This window comes from Penaeus vannamei, chromosome 38, assembly GCF_042767895.1.
Source record: "Penaeus vannamei isolate JL-2024 chromosome 38, ASM4276789v1, whole genome shotgun sequence".
NCBI lineage: Eukaryota > Metazoa > Arthropoda > Malacostraca > Decapoda > Penaeidae > Penaeus > Penaeus vannamei.
The window spans coordinates 23371481-23388980 of record NC_091586.1 but is presented as its reverse complement, the minus strand read 5'-3'; the positions used below and the strand labels follow the sequence as shown (position 1 = coordinate 23388980).

Sequence of the window (17500 nt, the reverse complement as noted above, 5' to 3'; positions counted from 1 at the left end):
TTTCACATTCATTATTCTTTTATATAAATACTTCTTCACTTCTTTAGTATTATTCAGTAAGCCTATTTTACTTCTTTCTTCTTGCTATATCATTTAAAACTAAATTTATAAACCAATTTGAAATGAATTTAAAACCAAATTAGTAATTAACAGCTTAAGATTAGCGAAGATTATTTTTGTTTTCAATTCTAATTATAATTTGATTTGTATTCTTTCTCTCAGTTTGTATTTTTATTATTTTGTATTTTTATTATCTTGTATTATTTGTTTGTATTTTTATTATTATTTTTCTCTCTGTTTGTGTTTAGATTTGTATTCTTTCTCTCAGTTTAAAAAATCAATGAATATCAGTTGTAAAATGTTGATTTCTATCCATATTCTTGTTGCACAGTTTTTATCAATTATGTTCCTAGTTTCCTATAATAACCCTTTTATTCACCAATTCCTTCTTCTCTCTCGTCCTTCCTCCTTTCGCAAATTAGGATAAGTAAAAACACAAAAACTGTTTCTCAATCATATATTTTGAATATTTAAATATTTTTTTTTATATAAATACTTCTTCACTTCTTTAGTATTATTCAGTAAGCCTATTTTACTTCTTTCTCATTCTTCCTCCTTTCGCTAATAAGGATAAGTAAAAACACAAAAGCTGCTTCACAATCATATATTTTGAATATTTGATTTTTAGTGACATTTCCTGGTGGCAGCACATATTTAGAGGAATTTACATAATAGATTGTCAATTCTTTGTGGAATTAATCAAAATGGATTTAATCTGTTGCTATATCATTTGAAACTAAATTTACAACCCAATGAGAAATGAATTTAAAACGAGATAGTAATTAAGTGTTTATGTTTAGCGAAGTTTATTTTTGTTTTCAGTTTTAATTCAGATTTGTATTCTTTCTCAGTCTAAAAAATCAACGAATGTCAATTGCAAAATGATTTCTATCTATATTCGTTACTGGTTTCCTATAATAAGCCTTTTATTCACCAATTCTTCTTCTCTCACCCTTCCTCCTTTCGCAAATTAGGATAAGTAAAAACACAAAAACTGCTTCTCAATCATATATTTTGAATATTAAATTTTTTAGTGACATTTCCTGGTGGCAGCACAAACTTAAAGAAGTTTAGATAATAGATTGTCAATTCTTTGTGGAATTAATCAAAATGGAGATAATCAGATGCTATATCATTTTGAAACTAAATTTATAAATCAATATGAAGTGAATTTAAATGGAATGAGTAATTAAGAGTTTAAGATTAGCGATTTTTTTTTTCTTTTACAATTCTGATTCAGATTTTCATTCTTTTACAATAAAAATCAACAAATATCAATTTCAGAATGTTGATGTATGTCTATAATCGTGTTGCAAAATTATTCATCATGTCACTAGCTTCCTATAATAACCCTTTCATTCGCCAATTCAAATTCCTCGCCAATAAATTCGTTGTTCCTTAACCGTCACACTGGAAAAAAAATAGATAAAAAAAAAAAAATATTAGTGTTTTGCCCAATACTTTCAATAATCATTAAATGAATTAACATTATAGAATTATATGAATTAACATTAAATGAACTAATATTATTACAAAGATCAGCATAACAGCAAGAGAATCTTTAACGTTTAAATACAGTTCGTTGTAACATCATATTGTAAAATCTCTTACCTTTTCTGTATTAGCTCTCTCCTAATTTTCTCTCTCTCTCTTTCTTTCTTTTTTTTCTATATCTCACGTTATTCTCTTTCTTTCTCCACATCCTCTTTCCCTCCTTCCTCTTTCTCTCTCTCTCTCTCTCTCTCTCTCTCTCTCTCTCTCTCTCTCTCTCTCTCTCTCTCTCTCTCTCTTTATCTATCTATCTATCTATATATATCCCATCATTCTTTCTCCTCATTCTCTTTCTCACGTTCCCCTCATTCTCTTTTCTTCTCTCTCTCTCTCCTCATCCTCTTTCTCACCTCCCCCTCTTTCTCCTTCTCTCCTTACGTCGCTAGGGGGCCGGGGTGGTCGTGTCGATCCACATGGTCGTCGAGGGCTCTGTGGAGGTCGTTTCCGTCTCGATCCCTGAGCTCGATGTCCCTGTGGAGGAGAAGCGTGACGTCACTTCCGGCCTTCCTTCCCTCCTTCCCTCCCTCTACGTGCTTCCTTCCCTCCCTCCTTCCTTCCCTTCCCCCCACATCCTTTCTTCCGTTCCTCCCTCCCTCCCTCCCTTCCTCCTCTCCCTCCTTCCCTCTTCCTACATTCTTTCTTCCCTCCTTCCTTCTCCCCAGTGCCTTTCTTCCGTTCCTTCCTACCTCCCTCCCTCCCTTCCTCCTCTCCCTCCTTCCCTCTTCCTACATTCTTTCTTCCCTCCTTCCTTCCCCCCAGTGTCTTTCTTCCGCTCTTTCCTCCTTCCTTCCTTCCCTCCCTCCTTCCCTCCCCCGCATCCTTTCTTCCCTTCCTTCCTCTTCTCCCTCCTTCCCTCCCTCTCTTCCTCCTCTCCCTCCTTCCCTCCCTCTCTTCCTCCTTCCCTCCCTCCCTCCTTCCTCCCTCTCCCATATCCTGCCCTTCCTCCTTCCTTCCTTCGTTATTATTATTATCAGCATCGTTATCATAATTATTATCAATATTATTACTACCATTTTTGAACGTTAGTATAATATATTTCACTATTATGATTATCATGATTTTTTACTTGGCATTATTATAATTTTTATCACCATTATTATTATCATCTTGATTATCATTTTAATTACGAGCGTATTTCTTCATTACTTTTGTTCTCATTATTACTCTCATTATCCTCACAAATTCATAAATCCATAAACTACTAAAAAAGAAAATAAAAAAATCGCATCGGAACTCAGACCGAAACAGAATCGAATCCCGCACATAACTCCACAAATTCATAAATCCATAAACCTAAAACAATAATAATAATAATAATAATAATAATAATAATAATAATAATAATAATAATAATAATAATAATAATAATAATAATAACAACAATAGTAATAATAACAATAATAACAATAAGATAAATAATAAATAAAAAAATAATAAGATAAATGCATAAATAAACAAAAGCGTGTCGCAACCCCAACCGAAACAGAATCGAATCCCCCACATAACTCCACAAATTCATAAATCCATAAACAAAACAACAATAACAACAATAATAATATAAAGATAATGATAATAAGAAAAACGAATAAACAAACAAAAGCGCTTCGCAACCCCAACCGAAACAGAATCGAATCGCCCACGAACCGGTGCTGACGACCTCGTAGTGGAGTTCGAAGCCTTTCCCGCCGACGGAGGGATCGGTGACGAAGCGGATCAGGACGCGGTTGCTGAGCGAGGTCACGGGGGCGGGGAGCGAGGAGCCGCACAGCCGGGACCTGGGGGGACAGGGAGAGGGTGAGAGAGGGAGATGGAGAAAGAAAGAGGAGACAGGGAGAGGATGAGAGAGAAAGAGAATGCGGGAAGCGAGGAGCCGCACAGCCGGGACCTGGGGGGACAGGGAGAGGGTGAGAGAGAGAGATGGAGAAAGAAAGAGGAGACAGGGAGAGGATGAGAGAGAAAGAGAATGCGGGAAGCGAGGAGACGCACAGCCGGGACCTGGGGGGACAGGGAGAGGGTGAGAGGGAGAGAAGGAGGAAGAGAGAGAGAGAAGGAGAAAGAAAGAGAGAGAGAGGGGGAGACAGGGAGAGGATGAGAGGGAGAGAGAAAGAAAGAGAATGCGGGAAGCGAGGAGCCGCACAGCCGGGACCTGGGGAGACAGGGAGAGGGTGAGAGAGGGAGGAGGAGAAAGAGAGAGAGAGGGAGAAGGAGAAAGAAAGAGAGAGAGAAGGAAAATGCGGGGAGAAAGAAGGAGAGAAAGAGAATGCGGGAAGCGAGGAGCCGCACAGCCGGGACCTGGGGGGACAGGGAGAGGGTGAGAGACAGAGGAGGAGAAAGAGAGAGAGAGAGAAGGAAAGAGAATGCCGTACAGCCGGAATCTGGGGAGGGAGAGAGAGAGAGAGAAAGAGAATGCTAGGAGAGAGAGAGAGAGAGAGAGAGGAAGAGAATGCGGGGACGAGGCGCCACACAGTCGGAATCTGGAGAGAGAAGAGAATGAGAAAGAGAATGCGGAAATAGAGAGAGAGAAAAAAAGGGAGAGGGGAAGATAGACACGAATAAATAATTAGAAAGAGATGGAGAAAGAAGAAAAGAAGCAAGGAAGGGAGAGAACGCAAGAAGCCCGGCGATGAGGCCGAAGGGAGAAATGAAGAGGAGAAGAAGAGAGAAAAGTAAGGAAAATAGGAAAAGGTAAACCAAGACAAAAATGAAGGCAACGAAGGAAGGAAATGGTTAATAAATGGAAGAAAAAATGAAAATGAAAAAATATTGTTTTCAGAATCTAAAAAATATATATACATATATATATATATATATATATATATATATATATATATATATATATATATATATATATATAAACTGAAGAAAAAAGAAAAAAAATAAGAAAGAAAATGAAAAAATAGGGAAATAAATAAAAAAACAAAAGTTAAAAAATTAAGAAAATTGAGAGCAGAAGAGAAAATGAAAACAAAAAACAATAAATAAAGGAAAAAAAAATAGGGAAAACAAAAAAGAAAATTTAATGTAAGAGAAATAATGAAAATAAAAGCTAAAAAAAGCAAAATAAAAAGAAAAAATGCAATAAAAGCAAATAAGAAAGACAAGGAACAAAAATTTAAGCAAAAAATCAAAGTAAAAAAAGAAAGAGAAAATACAAATTAGGAGAAAGAATGAAAATAAGAGTAACATAAAAGATAAATTAAAAAAAATAATAAAACAAAAAAAAGAAATAAAGAAACAGAAAAATTATAGTAAAAATTCAAAGTAAAAAATAATAGAAAGGAATTTGGAGAAAGAATGACAAGAAAAGTAAAAGAAAAAAAAAGAGAAAAGAGACGAAATCAAAGGAAAGAAAAAAAAATCTAAGCAAAAATAATAATAGAGGCAAAGAAAGCGAAATAAAACAATCCATACAGAAGAAAAAAAAAAAAGAAAAAAAAAGAACGCAAGGCTGCAGGCCCGACCTGCCCAGAAGAAAGAAAGAAAGAAAGAAAGAAAGAAAGAAAAAATCAAAGTAAAAAAACTAGAAATCTGGAGTCCGACCCACCCAGAAGAAAGAAAAAAATGAAGGGAAAAAAACAATAAATCAAAGTAAAAAGACTATCTGGAAACCGACCCGCCCAGAAAAAAAAAAAACAATAAATCAAAGTAAAAAGACTATCTGGAAACCGACCCGCCCAGAGGCCGCGCTGGCGCCGCCGCGTCGAGCAGCTCCACGTAGTCGCAGCCGCAGGAGCCGCAGGACTCGACGTCGAAGGCGAGGAAGGCGAGCAGGAGGGTCGAGTCCTCCGGCGCCACGACCTCCCACGCGCACGAGAGGCCGCTGGGGTACGAGGAGGCCCAGGAGGCGCCCACGGTGCCCGAGGGCGCCGTCAGCACTGCGGGGAGGGGGGGAGGGGGGGTTGACTTCAGTGAAATGATGGGTAAGGTAAGAAGTGGAATAATGGATGAGGTAATATGTGAAATAATAGATGGGATAATAAGAGAAATAATAAATAAGATAATAAGTGAAATAATAGATGAGAATAAATTATATAATAGATAAATGATGTGAAATAATAGATAAGGTAATAAGAAAATAATAGATGAGAATAAATTATATAATAGATAAATGATGTGAAATAATAGATAAGGTAATAAGAAAATAATAGATGAGATAAAGAGTGAATTATATAAAATAATAAATGAAGTAACAGATATGGTAATAAGTGAAATAATAAATAAAGCAATAAGTAAGATAAACAGACTGCCTAAGGTAATATATCCAATAAACAAGAATAGTTCGAAGTCGATCCTAAAAAACAATGAATAAAAAAAAATTAACGAAGGAACCCCTTATTCAAAACCCGCTTCCCTCAAACTCCCAGAGGCTTTTCTCACCGCTGTGGGCGGGGCAGAGAGCGGTGGGCGTGGTCGTGTCCATCCACATCGACGTCGAGAACCTTGTGGAGATCCAGTCGGGCCAGTAAGTCGTCCGTGTGACTGAGGGCGTAGACGTAGATGACGTGGGTGAGGTTTCTGCCAGAGGGGTCGAGTCACCTGGCGGGGTCGAGTCACTTGGCGGGGTCGATTCAGTTGTCTCGGTCGAGTCACCTGGCGGGGAGGCACTGGGCTTGTAAATTACAGGTGATATTTGATAGTGGGTGCTGTGCCTTGATTTATTTTTTTATTTATTTTCTATCTTTATTTATTTATTTATTTATTTATCTTTTTTTTTTTTTTTTTTTAGGTGTTATAGTTCTTAGTCTCATTCTTATCTCGTTATCTTCTTTTTGTACTCTTTTTTTCCCTCTTTTTTTCCTCATTTTCTCTTTTTTCTCCCTCTTTTCTTTTCTTTTCCCCCTTTTTCTTATTTCTCTTATTCTATTTTTCTCGTTGTCTCTTTCTCTCTCTTTTTTTTCTCTATTTCTCTCTCTCCCCCACTCCCCTCCCCCTTCCCCTCCCCCTCCCCTTCCGTTAACGTACAAACCCAAGAAGATTCATGTAAAAAAAATAATTAATAAAAACTAATAATAATAATAAAAGATAATAAAAAAAATAAAAATCACAAAATTCTCACTGAACACCATTCGCTTCCTGAACAAAATTACCTGTGCTTCTGTAGCCATATGTTGTTGTTGTTGTTGTTGGAGGCAGGCTGTGTTTCGTTGTATCTGGGTAGAGTTATAAAAAGGTTATTTCTATTCTTATCTGGTTTCTCTCTCTGTCTTTTATTTTCATCTGTTTTTATTCTCTTACTCTCTGATGATGGTGATGGTGATGATGATAATGATGGTGGTGATGTAATGGTAATGGTGATGGTGATGTTGGTGATGATAATAATAGTGGTGGTAATGATGATTATGATGATGGTGGTGATGATGACAATGACGGTGGTGGTAGTGATAGTGATGACCTTACTACAATCATGACAAATCTGTATATGACGATGTTGATAAATCTGAAAAATCGAATTTCCAGCAAATTAGCATACTCCTTATTTCCAAAGCAGATTTCCAAATAGAAGACATACCCAAAGACACAAAATAATAGCCAGCGATGGGTTTTTGGCGCAGAGAAGTGAAAAAAGTGAACCATGGGCCTTAAAACTTACAAAAATCTGGAGAAGTCAGTCTTGGTGTTGTGGACATGGTGCTCGACATCGTATCTGAAACGTGTGTATGTGTATGAATTTGTGTTATCATTATTATCAAATCCAGTACTATTTTTGGGACTTTATCATCGTAAACGGTAATCATTGAGACTTCTATCATGGTAAACATTAACAAAACATACTATTATTATCAAAACCAGTACTATTTTTGGGACTTTTATCATGGTAAATATAAACAAAACTTTTACTGTTATCAAAACCTGTACTATATTTGGGCCTTTTATGGTAAATATCAACAAAACTTATACTATTATGAAAATCATTCGATCTCGACATTTGGCATAAGCTTCCGAACACCAGCTGACACAACCGAGGAAGCTTACCGACGAAGAGGCTGTCGAAGTGGAGGACGAAGCCGTGGCCAACGACGGAGGAATCGGAGCGGAACCTGACCACGACCCGGTTGCTGGCGGAGTAGAAGGGGCCGGGGACTTCGCTGCCGCACAGACGACCCCTGGGGAATGCGGGGGAACGTCGTGATGGTGCCACGTGTGGGGGATGGTGCCACGTGTGGGGGATGGTGCCACGGTTGGGGGATGGTGCCACGTGTGGGGGATGGTGCCACGGTTGGGGGATGGTGCCACGTGTGGAGGATGGTGCCACATTTGGGTAGATGGTGCCACGTGTGGGGGGATGGTGCCACGTGTGGGGGATGGTGCCTCGTTTGGGGGATGGTGCCACGTGTGGAGGATGGTGCCACGGTTGGGGGATGGTGCCACGTGTGGGGGATGGTGCCACGTGTGGGGGATGGTGCCACGTTTGGGGGATGGTGCCACGTGTGAGGGATGGTGCCACGTGTGGGGGATGGTGCCACGTGTGGGGGATGGTGCCACGTGTGGGGGATGGTGCCACGTGTGGGGGATGGTGCCACGTGTGGGTAGATGGTGCCACGTGTGGGGGATGGTGCCACGTGTGGGGGATGGTGCCACGTGTGGGGGATGGTGCCACGTGTGGGGGATGGTGCCACGTGTGGAGGATGGTGCCACGGTTGGGGGATGGTGCCACGTGTGGGGGATGGTGCCACGTGTGGGGGATGGTGCCACGCTTGGGGGATGGTGCCACGTGTGAGGGATGGTGCCACGTGTGGGGGATGGTGCCACGTGTGGGGGATGGTGCCACGTGTGGGGGATGGTGCCACGGTTGGGGGATGGTGCCACGTGTGAGGGATGGTGCCACGTGTGGGGGATGGTGCCACGTGTGGGGGATGGTGCCACGTGTGGGGGATGGTGCCACGTGTGGGGGATGGTGCCACGTGTGGGGGATGGTGCCATATTTGGGTAGATGGTGCCAAGTTTGAGAGAATGAAGAAGAACGAACACGAGAACGAGATAGTACGCACCTCGATTGATAGTGCGTCTTTTGATAGTCAATGCCTCCTTTGGTAAATAGAGACACCGACGAGAGAATCAAAGATGAGATAGAAAGATAAGATTAAAACAGAAAAACCGAAAAAAAGGGAAAACACCGAAAAAAGAAAAAAGAAACAGAGAAAAAGTATCGAATAAAAACGAATAAAAGAAAAACACCGAGAAATAACGGAAAACACCGACAAAAAAAAAAGAGAAATAAATAAAAAACAAAAAAACAGAAAAACACCGAAAAAACCACCTCCATCCCCACACTCACCCTCCGAGGTATTCTCCAGGCCTCGACAAGTCCTCGAGTTCCAGGTAGTCGAAGGGACAGCCTCCGCCGCCCTCGAGGTCAAAGCGCGTGAAGTGGAGGGCGAAGATGGCTCCCTCTGCTGTCGCCAAAGTCCACTCGCAGTCCATGTTGTTCCCGTAGCGCTGAGCGTCCGGGTTCGGACTGACGGTGCCGGAGGGCGAGTCCAGCGCTGCTCAGTCGAGAAAGGAAGGGAAATGATAGATAATAAGATAATAAGTGAAATAATGGATAAGTGAAATAATAGATGAGATGATGATATAATGGATAAGACAATAAGTGAAATAATGGATAAGATAAGGGAAATAATGGATGACATAATAAGTGAAATAATGGATGAGATAATAAGTGAAATAATGGATAAGATGATAAGGGAAATAATGGATGAGATAATAAGTGAAATAATGGATGAGATAATAAGTGAAATAATGGATGAGATAAGTGAAATAATGGATAAGATAATAAGTGAAATAATGGATGAGATAATAAGTGAAATAATGGATGAGATAATAAGTGAAATAATGGATGAGATTATAAGTTAAATAATGGATGAGATAATAAGTGAAATAATAGATGCGATAATAAGTGAAATAATGGACAAAGCAAGATAAACAGATGGCCTTAGGGAATATATCCAATAAACAAAAATAGTTCGTTGATCCTTAAAAACTAAAAAAAAAAAAACTAAAAAAAAAAAGAAAAAAATCAAATAAAAGAATAAAAAATAATAAAAAAAAAAAAAAAAATAATGATGAACCCTTATTCAAAACCCGCTTCCCTCAAACTCCCAGAGGATTCTCACCGCTGTGGGCGGGGCAGAGAGGGGTGGGCGTGGTCGTGTCGATCCACATGGTCGTCGAGGGCTCTGTGGAGGTCGTTTCCGTCTCGATCCCTGAGCTCGATGTCCCTGTGGAGGAGAAGGGTGACGTCACTTCCGGCCTTCCTTCCCTCCTTCCCTCCCTCTACGTGCTTCCTTCCCTCCCTCCCTCCTTCCCTTCCCTCCACATCCTTTCTTCCGTTCCTTCCTCCCTCCCTCCCTCTCTTCCTCCTCTCCCTCCTTCCCTCTTCCTACATTCTTTCTTCCCTCCTTCCTTCCCCCCAGTGTCTTTCTTCCGCTCTTTCCTCCTTTCTTCCTTCCCTCCCTCCTTCCCTCCCCCGCATCCTTTCTTCCCTTCCTTCCTCTTCTCCCTCCTTCCCTCCCTCTCTTCCTCCTCTCCCTCTTTCCCTCCTCTCCCTCCTTCCCTCCCTCCCTTCCTCCTCCCTCTCCCATATCCTGCCCTTCCTCCTTCCTTCCTTCGTTATTATTATTATCAGCATCGTTATCATAATTATTATCAATATTATTACTACCATTTTTTAACGTTAGTATAATATATTTCACTATTATGATTATCATGATATTTTACTCGGCATTATTATCATTTTTATCACCATCATTATTATTATCTTGATTATCATTTTAATTACTAGCGTATTTCTTCATTATTATTGTTCTCATTATTACTCTCATTATCCTCATTACACCATAAGGACCGTAAAATTTCACAAATTCATAAATCCATAAACTACTAAAAAAGAAAATAAAAAAATCGCATCGGAACTCAAACCGAAACAGAATCGAATCCCCCACATAACTCCACAAATTCATAAATCCATAAACCTAAAACAATAATAATAATAATAATAATAATAATAATAATAATAATAATAATAATAATAATAATAATAATAATAATAATAATAATAATAATAACAATAGTAATAATAACAATAATAACAATAAGATAAAAAAATAAATAAAAAAATAATAAGATAAATGCATAAATAAACAAAAGCGCGTCGCAACCCCAACCGAAACAGATTCGAATCGCCGACGAACCGGTGCTGACGACCTCGTAGTGGAGTTCGAAGCCTTTCCCGCCGACGGAGGGATCGGTGACGAAGCGGATCAGGACGCGGTTGCTGAGCGAGGTCACGGGGGCGGGGAGCGAGGAGCCGCACAGCCGGGACCTGGGGGGACAGGGAGAGGGTGAGAGAGGGAGGAGGAGAAAGAAAGAAGGAGAGAGAAGGAGACAGGGAGAGAACGAGACAGGGAGAGGGTGAGAGAGGGAAAGAAAGAAAATGCGGGAAGCGAGGATCCGCACAGCCGGGACCTGGGGAGATAGGGAGAGGGTGAGAGAGGGAGGAGGAAAATGCGGGGAGAAAGAAGGAGAGAAAGAGAATGCGGGAAGCGAGGAGCCGCACAGCCGGGGCCTGGGGGGGCACGGAGAGGGTGAGAGGGGGAGGAGGAGAAAGAGAGAGAGCAGCAGAAGGAGAAAGAAAGAGAGAGAGAAGGAAAATGCGGGGAGAAAGAAGGAGAGAAAGAGAATGCGGGAAGCGAGGATCCGCACAGCCGGGACCTGGGGGGACAGGGAGAGGGTGAGAGAGGGAGGAGGAGAAAGAGAGAGAGAGGGAGAAGGAGAAAGAAAGAGAGAGAGAAGGAAAATGCGGGGAGAAAGAAGGAGAGAAAGAGAATGCGGGAAGCGAGGAGCCGCACAGCCGGGACCTGGGGAGACAGGGAGAGGGTGAGAGACAGAGAATGCTAGGAGAGAGAGAGAGAGAGAGAGAGGAAGAGAATGCGGGGACGAGGCGCCACACAGTCGGAATCTGGAGAGAGGAGAGAATGAGAAAGAGAATGCGGAAATAGAGAGAGAGAAAAAAAGGGAGAGGAGAAGATAGACACGAATAAATAATTAGAAAGAGATGGAGAAAGAAGAAAAGAAGCAAGGAAGGGAGAGAACGCAAGAAGCCCGGCGATGGGCCAAAGCGAGAAATGAAGAGGAGAAGAAGAGAGAAAAGTAAGGAAAATAGGGAAAGGTAAACCAAGACAAAAATGAAGGCAACGAAGGAAGGAAATGGTTAATAAATGGAAGAAAAAATGAAAATGAAAAAATATTGTTTTCAGAATCTAAAAAATATATATACATATATATATATATATATATATATATATATATATATATATATATATATATATATAAACTGAAGAAAAAAGAAAAAAAAATAAATAAGAAAGAAAATGAAAAAATAGGGAAATGAATAAAAAAACAAAAGTTAAAAAATTAAGAAAATTGAGAGCAGAAGAGAAAATGAAAACAAAAAACAATAAATAAAGGAAAAAATAAAAGGGAAAACAAAAAAGAAAATTTAATGTAAGAGAAATAATGAAAATAAAAGCTAAAAAAAGCAAAAGAAAAAGAAAAAATGCAATAAAAGCAAATAAGAAAGACAAGGAACAAAAATTTAAGCAAAAAATCAAAGTAAAAAAACAAAGAGAAAATACAAATTAGGAAAAGAATGAAAATAGAAGTAACAAAAAAGATAAATTAAAAAAAATAATAATAAAACAAAAAAAGAAATAAAGAAAGAAAAATTATAGTAAAAATTCAAAGTAAAAAAATAATAGAAAGGAATTTGGAGAAAGAATGGCAAGAAAAGTAAAAGAAAAAAAAGAGAAAAGAGACGAAATCAAAGGAAAGAAAGAAAAAATCTAAGCAAAAATAATGATAGAGGCAAAGAAAACGAAATAAAACAAGCCATACAGAAGAAAAAAAAAAAAAAGAAAAAAAAAGAACGCAAGGGTGCAGGCCCGTCCTGACCAGGAGAAAGAAAGAAAGGAAGAAAGAAAGAAAAAAAATCAAAGTAAAAAAACTAGAAATCTGGCGGACGCCCCACGCAGAAGAAAGAAAAAGAATGAAGGAAAAAAAACAATAAAACAAAGTAAAAAGAGTATCTGGAAACCGACCCGCCCAGAAGAAAGAAAGAAAGAAAGAAAGAAAAAAACAATAAATCAAAGTAAAAAGAGTATCTGGAAACCGACCCGCCCAGAAGCAAGAAAAAAAAAAAAAAAAAAAAATCAAAGTAAAAAGACTATCTGGAAACCGACCCGCCCAGCGGCCGCCCTGGCGCCGCCGCGTCGAGCAGCTCCACGTAGTCGCAGCCGCAGGAGCCGCAGGACTCGACGTCGAAGGCGAGGAAGGCGAGCAGGAGGGTCGAGTCCTCCGGCGCCACGACCTCCCACGCGCACGAGAGGCCGCTGGGGTACGAGGAGGCCCAGGAGGCGCCCACGGTGCCCGAGGGCGCCGTCAGCACTGCGGGGAGGGGGGAGGGGGGGTTGACTTCAGTGAAATGATGGGTAAGGTAAGAAGTGGAATAATGGATGAGGTAATATGTGAAATAATAGATGGGATAATAAGAGAAATAATAAATAAGATAATAAGTGAAATAATAGATGAGAATAAATTATATAATAGATAAATGATGTGAAATAATAGATAAGGTAATAAGAAAATAATAGATGAGAATAAATTATATAATAGATAAATGATGTGAAATAATAGATAAGGTAATAAGAAAATAATAGATGAGATAAAGAGTGAATTATATAAAATAATAAATGAAGTAACAGATATGGTAATAAGTGAAATAATAAATAAAGCAATAAGTAAGATAAACAGACTGCCTAAGGTAATATATCCAATAAACAAGAATAGTTCGAAGTCGATCCTAAAAAACAATGAATAAAAAAAAATTAACGAAGGAACCCCTTATTCAAAACCCGCTTCCCTCAAACTCCCAGAGGCTTTTCTCACCGCTGTGGGCGGGGCAGAGAGCGGTGGGCGTGGTCGTGTCCATCCACATCGACGTCGAGAACCTTGTGGAGATCCAGTCGGGCCAGTAAGTCGTCCGTGTGACTGAGGGCGTAGACGTAGATGACGTGGGTGAGGTTTCTGCCAGAGGGGTCGAGTCACCTGGCGGGGTCGAGTCACTTGGCGGGGTCGATTCAGTTGTCTCGGTCGAGTCACCTGGCGGGGAGGCACTGGGCTTGTAAATTACAGGTGATATTTGATAGTGGGTGCTGTGCCTTGATTTATTTTTTTATTTATTTTCTATCTTTATTTATTTATTTATTTATTTATCTTTTTTTTTTTTTTTTTAGGTGTTATAGTTCTTAGTCTCATTCTTATCTCGTTATCTTCTTTTTGTACTCTTTTTTTCCCTCTTTTTTTCCTCATTTTCTCTTTTTTCTCCCTCTTTTCTTTTCTTTTCCCCCTTTTTCTTATTTCTCTTATTCTATTTTTCTCGTTGTCTCTTTCTCTCTCTTTTTTTTCTCTATTTCTCTCTCTCCCCCACTCCCCTCCCCCTTCCCCTCCCCCTCCCCTTCCGTTAACGTACAAACCCAAGAAGATTCATGTAAAAAAAATAATTAATAAAAACTAATAATAATAATAAAAGATAATAAAAAAAATAAAAATCACAAAATTCTCACTGAACACCATTCGCTTCCTGAACAAAATTACCTGTGCTTCTGTAGCCATATGTTGTTGTTGTTGTTGTTGAAGGCAGGCTGTGTTTCGTTGTATCTGGGCAGAGAGTTATAAAAAGGTTATTTCTATTCTTATCTGGTTCATCTCTCTGTCTTTTATTTTCATTTGTTTTTATTCTCTCTCTCTTTCCTTCTGATGGTGATGATGGTGATTATGATGATGGTAGTGATGGTGATGTTGATGATGATTATAATAGTGATAGTGAAGATGATAAAGATGATGATGATGATTATTATTATGGTGATAGTGATGATGATAATAATGGTGGTGGTAATGATGATGATAATGATGATGGTGGTGACAATAATGATGATAATGACGGTGGTGGTAGTGATAGTGATGACCTTACTACAATCATGACAAATCTGTATATGACGATGTTGATAAATCTGAAAAATCGAGTTTCCAGCAAATTAGCATACTCTCCTTATTTCCAAAGCAGATTTCCAAATAGAAGACATACCCAAAGACACAAAATAATAACCAGTGATGGGTTTTTGGCGCAGAGAAGTGAAAAAGTGAACCATGGGCCTTAAAACTTACAAAAATCTGGAGAAGTCAGTCTTGGTGTTGTGGACATGGTGCTCGACATCGTATCTGAAACGTGTGTATGTGTATATATTTGTTATCATTATTATCAAAATCAGTACTATTTTTGTGACTCATTGTAAACGGTAATCATTGGGACTTCTATTATGATAAACATTAACAAAACATACTATTATTATCAAAACCAGTACTATTTTTGGGACTTTTATCATGGTAAACATTAACAAAACTTTTACTGTTATTATCAAAACCTGTACTATATTTGGGACATTTATGGTAAATATCAACAAAACTTATACTATTATGAAAATATCCGATCTCGACATTTTGCATAAGCTTCCGAACACCAGCTGACACAACCGAGGAAGCTTACCGACGAAGAGGCTGTCGAAGTGGAGGACGAAGCCGTGGCCAACGACGGAGGAATCGGAGCGGAACCTGACCACGACCCGGTTGCTGGCGGAGTAGAAGGGGCCGGGGACTTCGCTGCCGCACAGACGACCCCTGGGGAATGCGGGGGAATGTCGTGATGGTGCCACGTGTGGGGGATGGTGCCACGTGTGGGGGATGGTGCCACGTGTGGGGGATGGTGCCACGTGTGGGGGATGGTGCCACGTGTGGGGGATGGTGCCACGTGTGGGGGATGGTGCCACGGTTGGGGAATACGGGTGCACGTCGTGATAGTGCCACGTTTGAGAGAATGAAGAAGAACGAACACGAGAACGAGATAGTACGCACCTCGATTAATAGTGTGTCTTTTGATAGATAGGGACACCGACGAGAGAATCAAAGAAGAGATAGAAAGATAAGATTAGATTAAAACAGAAAAACCGAAAAAAACGGGACATCGCCGAAAAAAACGACACCGAAAAAAATAAAATAAAAAAACAGAAAAAAAGAAAAACACAGAAAAAAACGAGAAAAAAACAGAAAAACACTAACAAAAAATTAAATTGATAAATAAATAAAAAACAAAAAACAGAAAACAGAAAAAACCACCTCCATCCCCACACTCACCCTCCGAGGTATTCTCCAGGCCTCGACAAGTCCTCGAGTTCCAGGTAGTCGAAGGGACAGCCTCCGCCGCCCTCGAGGTCAAAGCGCGTGAAGTGGAGGGCGAAGATGGCTCCCTCTGCTGTCGCCAAAGTCCACTCGCAGTCCATGTTGTTCCCGTAGCGCTGAGCGTCCGGGTTCGGACTGACGGTGCCGGAGGGTGAGTCCAGTGCTGCGCAGTCGAGAAAGGAAGGGAAATGATAGATAATAAGATAATAAGTGAAATAATAGATGAGATGATGAAATAATGGATGAGATAATAAGTGAAATAATGGATAAGATAAGGGAAATAATGGATGAGATAATAAGTGAAATAATGGATAAGATGATAAGGGAAATAATGGATGAGATAATAAGTGAAATAATGGATGAGATAATAAGTGAAATAATGGATAAGATAATAGGTGAAATAATGGATAAGATAATGATATAATGGATAAGATAATGAAATAATGGATGAGATAATAAGAAATAATGGATAAGATAATGGATAAGATAATGAAATAATGGATGAGATAATAAGAAATAATGGATAAGATAATGTGAAATAATGGATGAGATAATAAGTGAAATAATGGATAAGATAATAAGAAATAATGGATGAGATAATAAGTGAAATAATGCGATAATAAGAAAAATAATAGATAAAGCAATAAGTAAGATAAACAGACGGTCTTAGGGAATATATCCAATAAACAAAAATAGTTCGTTGATCCTTAAAAACTAAAAAAAAAACTAAAAAAAAAAAAAAAAAAAAAAATGAAATAAAAAAATTAAAAATATTAAATAAAACATAAAAAATGATGAACCCTTTTCCAAAACCCGCTTCCCTCAAACTCCCAGAGGCTTCTCACCGCTGTGGGCGGGGCAGAGAGCGGTGGGCGTGGTCGTGTCGATCCACATGGTCGTCGAGGGCTCTGTGGAGGTCGTTTCCGTCTCGATCCCTGAGCTCGATGTCCCTGTGGAGGAGAAGGGTGACGTCACTTCCGGCCTTCCTTCCCTCCTTCCCTCCCTCTACGTGCTTCCTTCCCTCCCTCTACATGCTTCCTTCCTTCCTTCCCTCCCTCTACATGCTTCCTTCCCTCCTTCCCTCCCTCTACATGCTTCCTTCCCTCCTTCCCTCCCTCTACATGCTTCCTTCCCTCCTTCCCTCCCTCTACATGCTTCCTTCCCTCCCTCTACATGCTTCCTTCCCTCTCTCCCTCCTTCCCTTCCCCCCACATCCTTTCTTCCGTTCCTTCCTCCTCTCCCTCCTTCCCTCTTCCTACATTCTTTCTTCCCTCCTTCCTTCCCCCCAGTGCCTTTCTTCCGTTCCTTCCTCCCTCCTTCCTATCTTCCCTCCCTCTTTCCCTCCCCCCAAATCCTTCCTTCCCTCCACATCCTTCCTTAACTCTTTCCCTCCCTAGTTTTTTGGCGCAGAGAAGTGAAAAAAGTGAACCATGGGCCTTAAACTTACAAAAATCTGGAGAAGTCAGTCTTGGTGTTGTGGACATGGTGCTCGACATCGTATCTGAAACGTGTGTATGTGTATGAATTTATGTTATCATTATTATCCAAACCAGTACTTCTATCATGGGACTTCTATCATGGTAAACATTAACAAAACTTA

At 39.8% G+C, this 17500-nt stretch overlaps 1 protein-coding gene across 11 annotated transcripts in view; it reads right to left on the bottom strand.

The window, feature by feature from the left end:
• Positions 1–1052: 1052 nt before the first annotated feature.
• The window catches only part of LOC113820978 (cubilin), a 46446-nt gene continuing 29998 nt past the window's right edge, over positions 1053–17500 (bottom strand). For 5 of the 11 annotated variants that reach the window (XM_070115822.1, XM_070115817.1, XM_070115824.1 and 2 more), the window contains 19 exons: positions 17348–17401; positions 16746–16850; positions 15856–16063; positions 15212–15342; positions 14833–14886; positions 14263–14325; positions 13555–13767; positions 12849–13053; positions 10803–10933; positions 9726–9830; positions 8888–9095; positions 7585–7715; positions 7202–7255; positions 6699–6761; positions 5989–6201; positions 5282–5486; positions 3256–3386; positions 1990–2082; positions 1053–1470 (listed from right to left, as the gene is read on the bottom strand). In XM_070115822.1, coding sequence (XP_069971923.1) covers positions 1994–2082; positions 3256–3386; positions 5282–5486; positions 5989–6201; positions 6699–6761; positions 7202–7255; positions 7585–7715; positions 8888–9095; positions 9726–9830; positions 10803–10933; positions 12849–13053; positions 13555–13767; positions 14263–14325; positions 14833–14886; positions 15212–15342; positions 15856–16063; positions 16746–16850; positions 17348–17401 — 2363 coding nt within the window. In that variant the 3' untranslated portion in view covers positions 1053–1470; positions 1990–1993. Of the gene's footprint in view, positions 1471–1961; positions 2083–3255; positions 3387–5281; positions 5487–5988; positions 6202–6698; positions 6762–7201; positions 7256–7584; positions 7716–8887; positions 9096–9725; positions 9831–10802; positions 10934–12848; positions 13054–13554; positions 13768–14262; positions 14326–14832; positions 14887–15211; positions 15343–15855; positions 16064–16745; positions 16851–17347; positions 17402–17500 lie in introns of all 11 variants that reach the window. The other 6 variants (XM_070115818.1, XM_070115820.1, XM_070115823.1 and 3 more) reach the window with 6 other exon arrangements.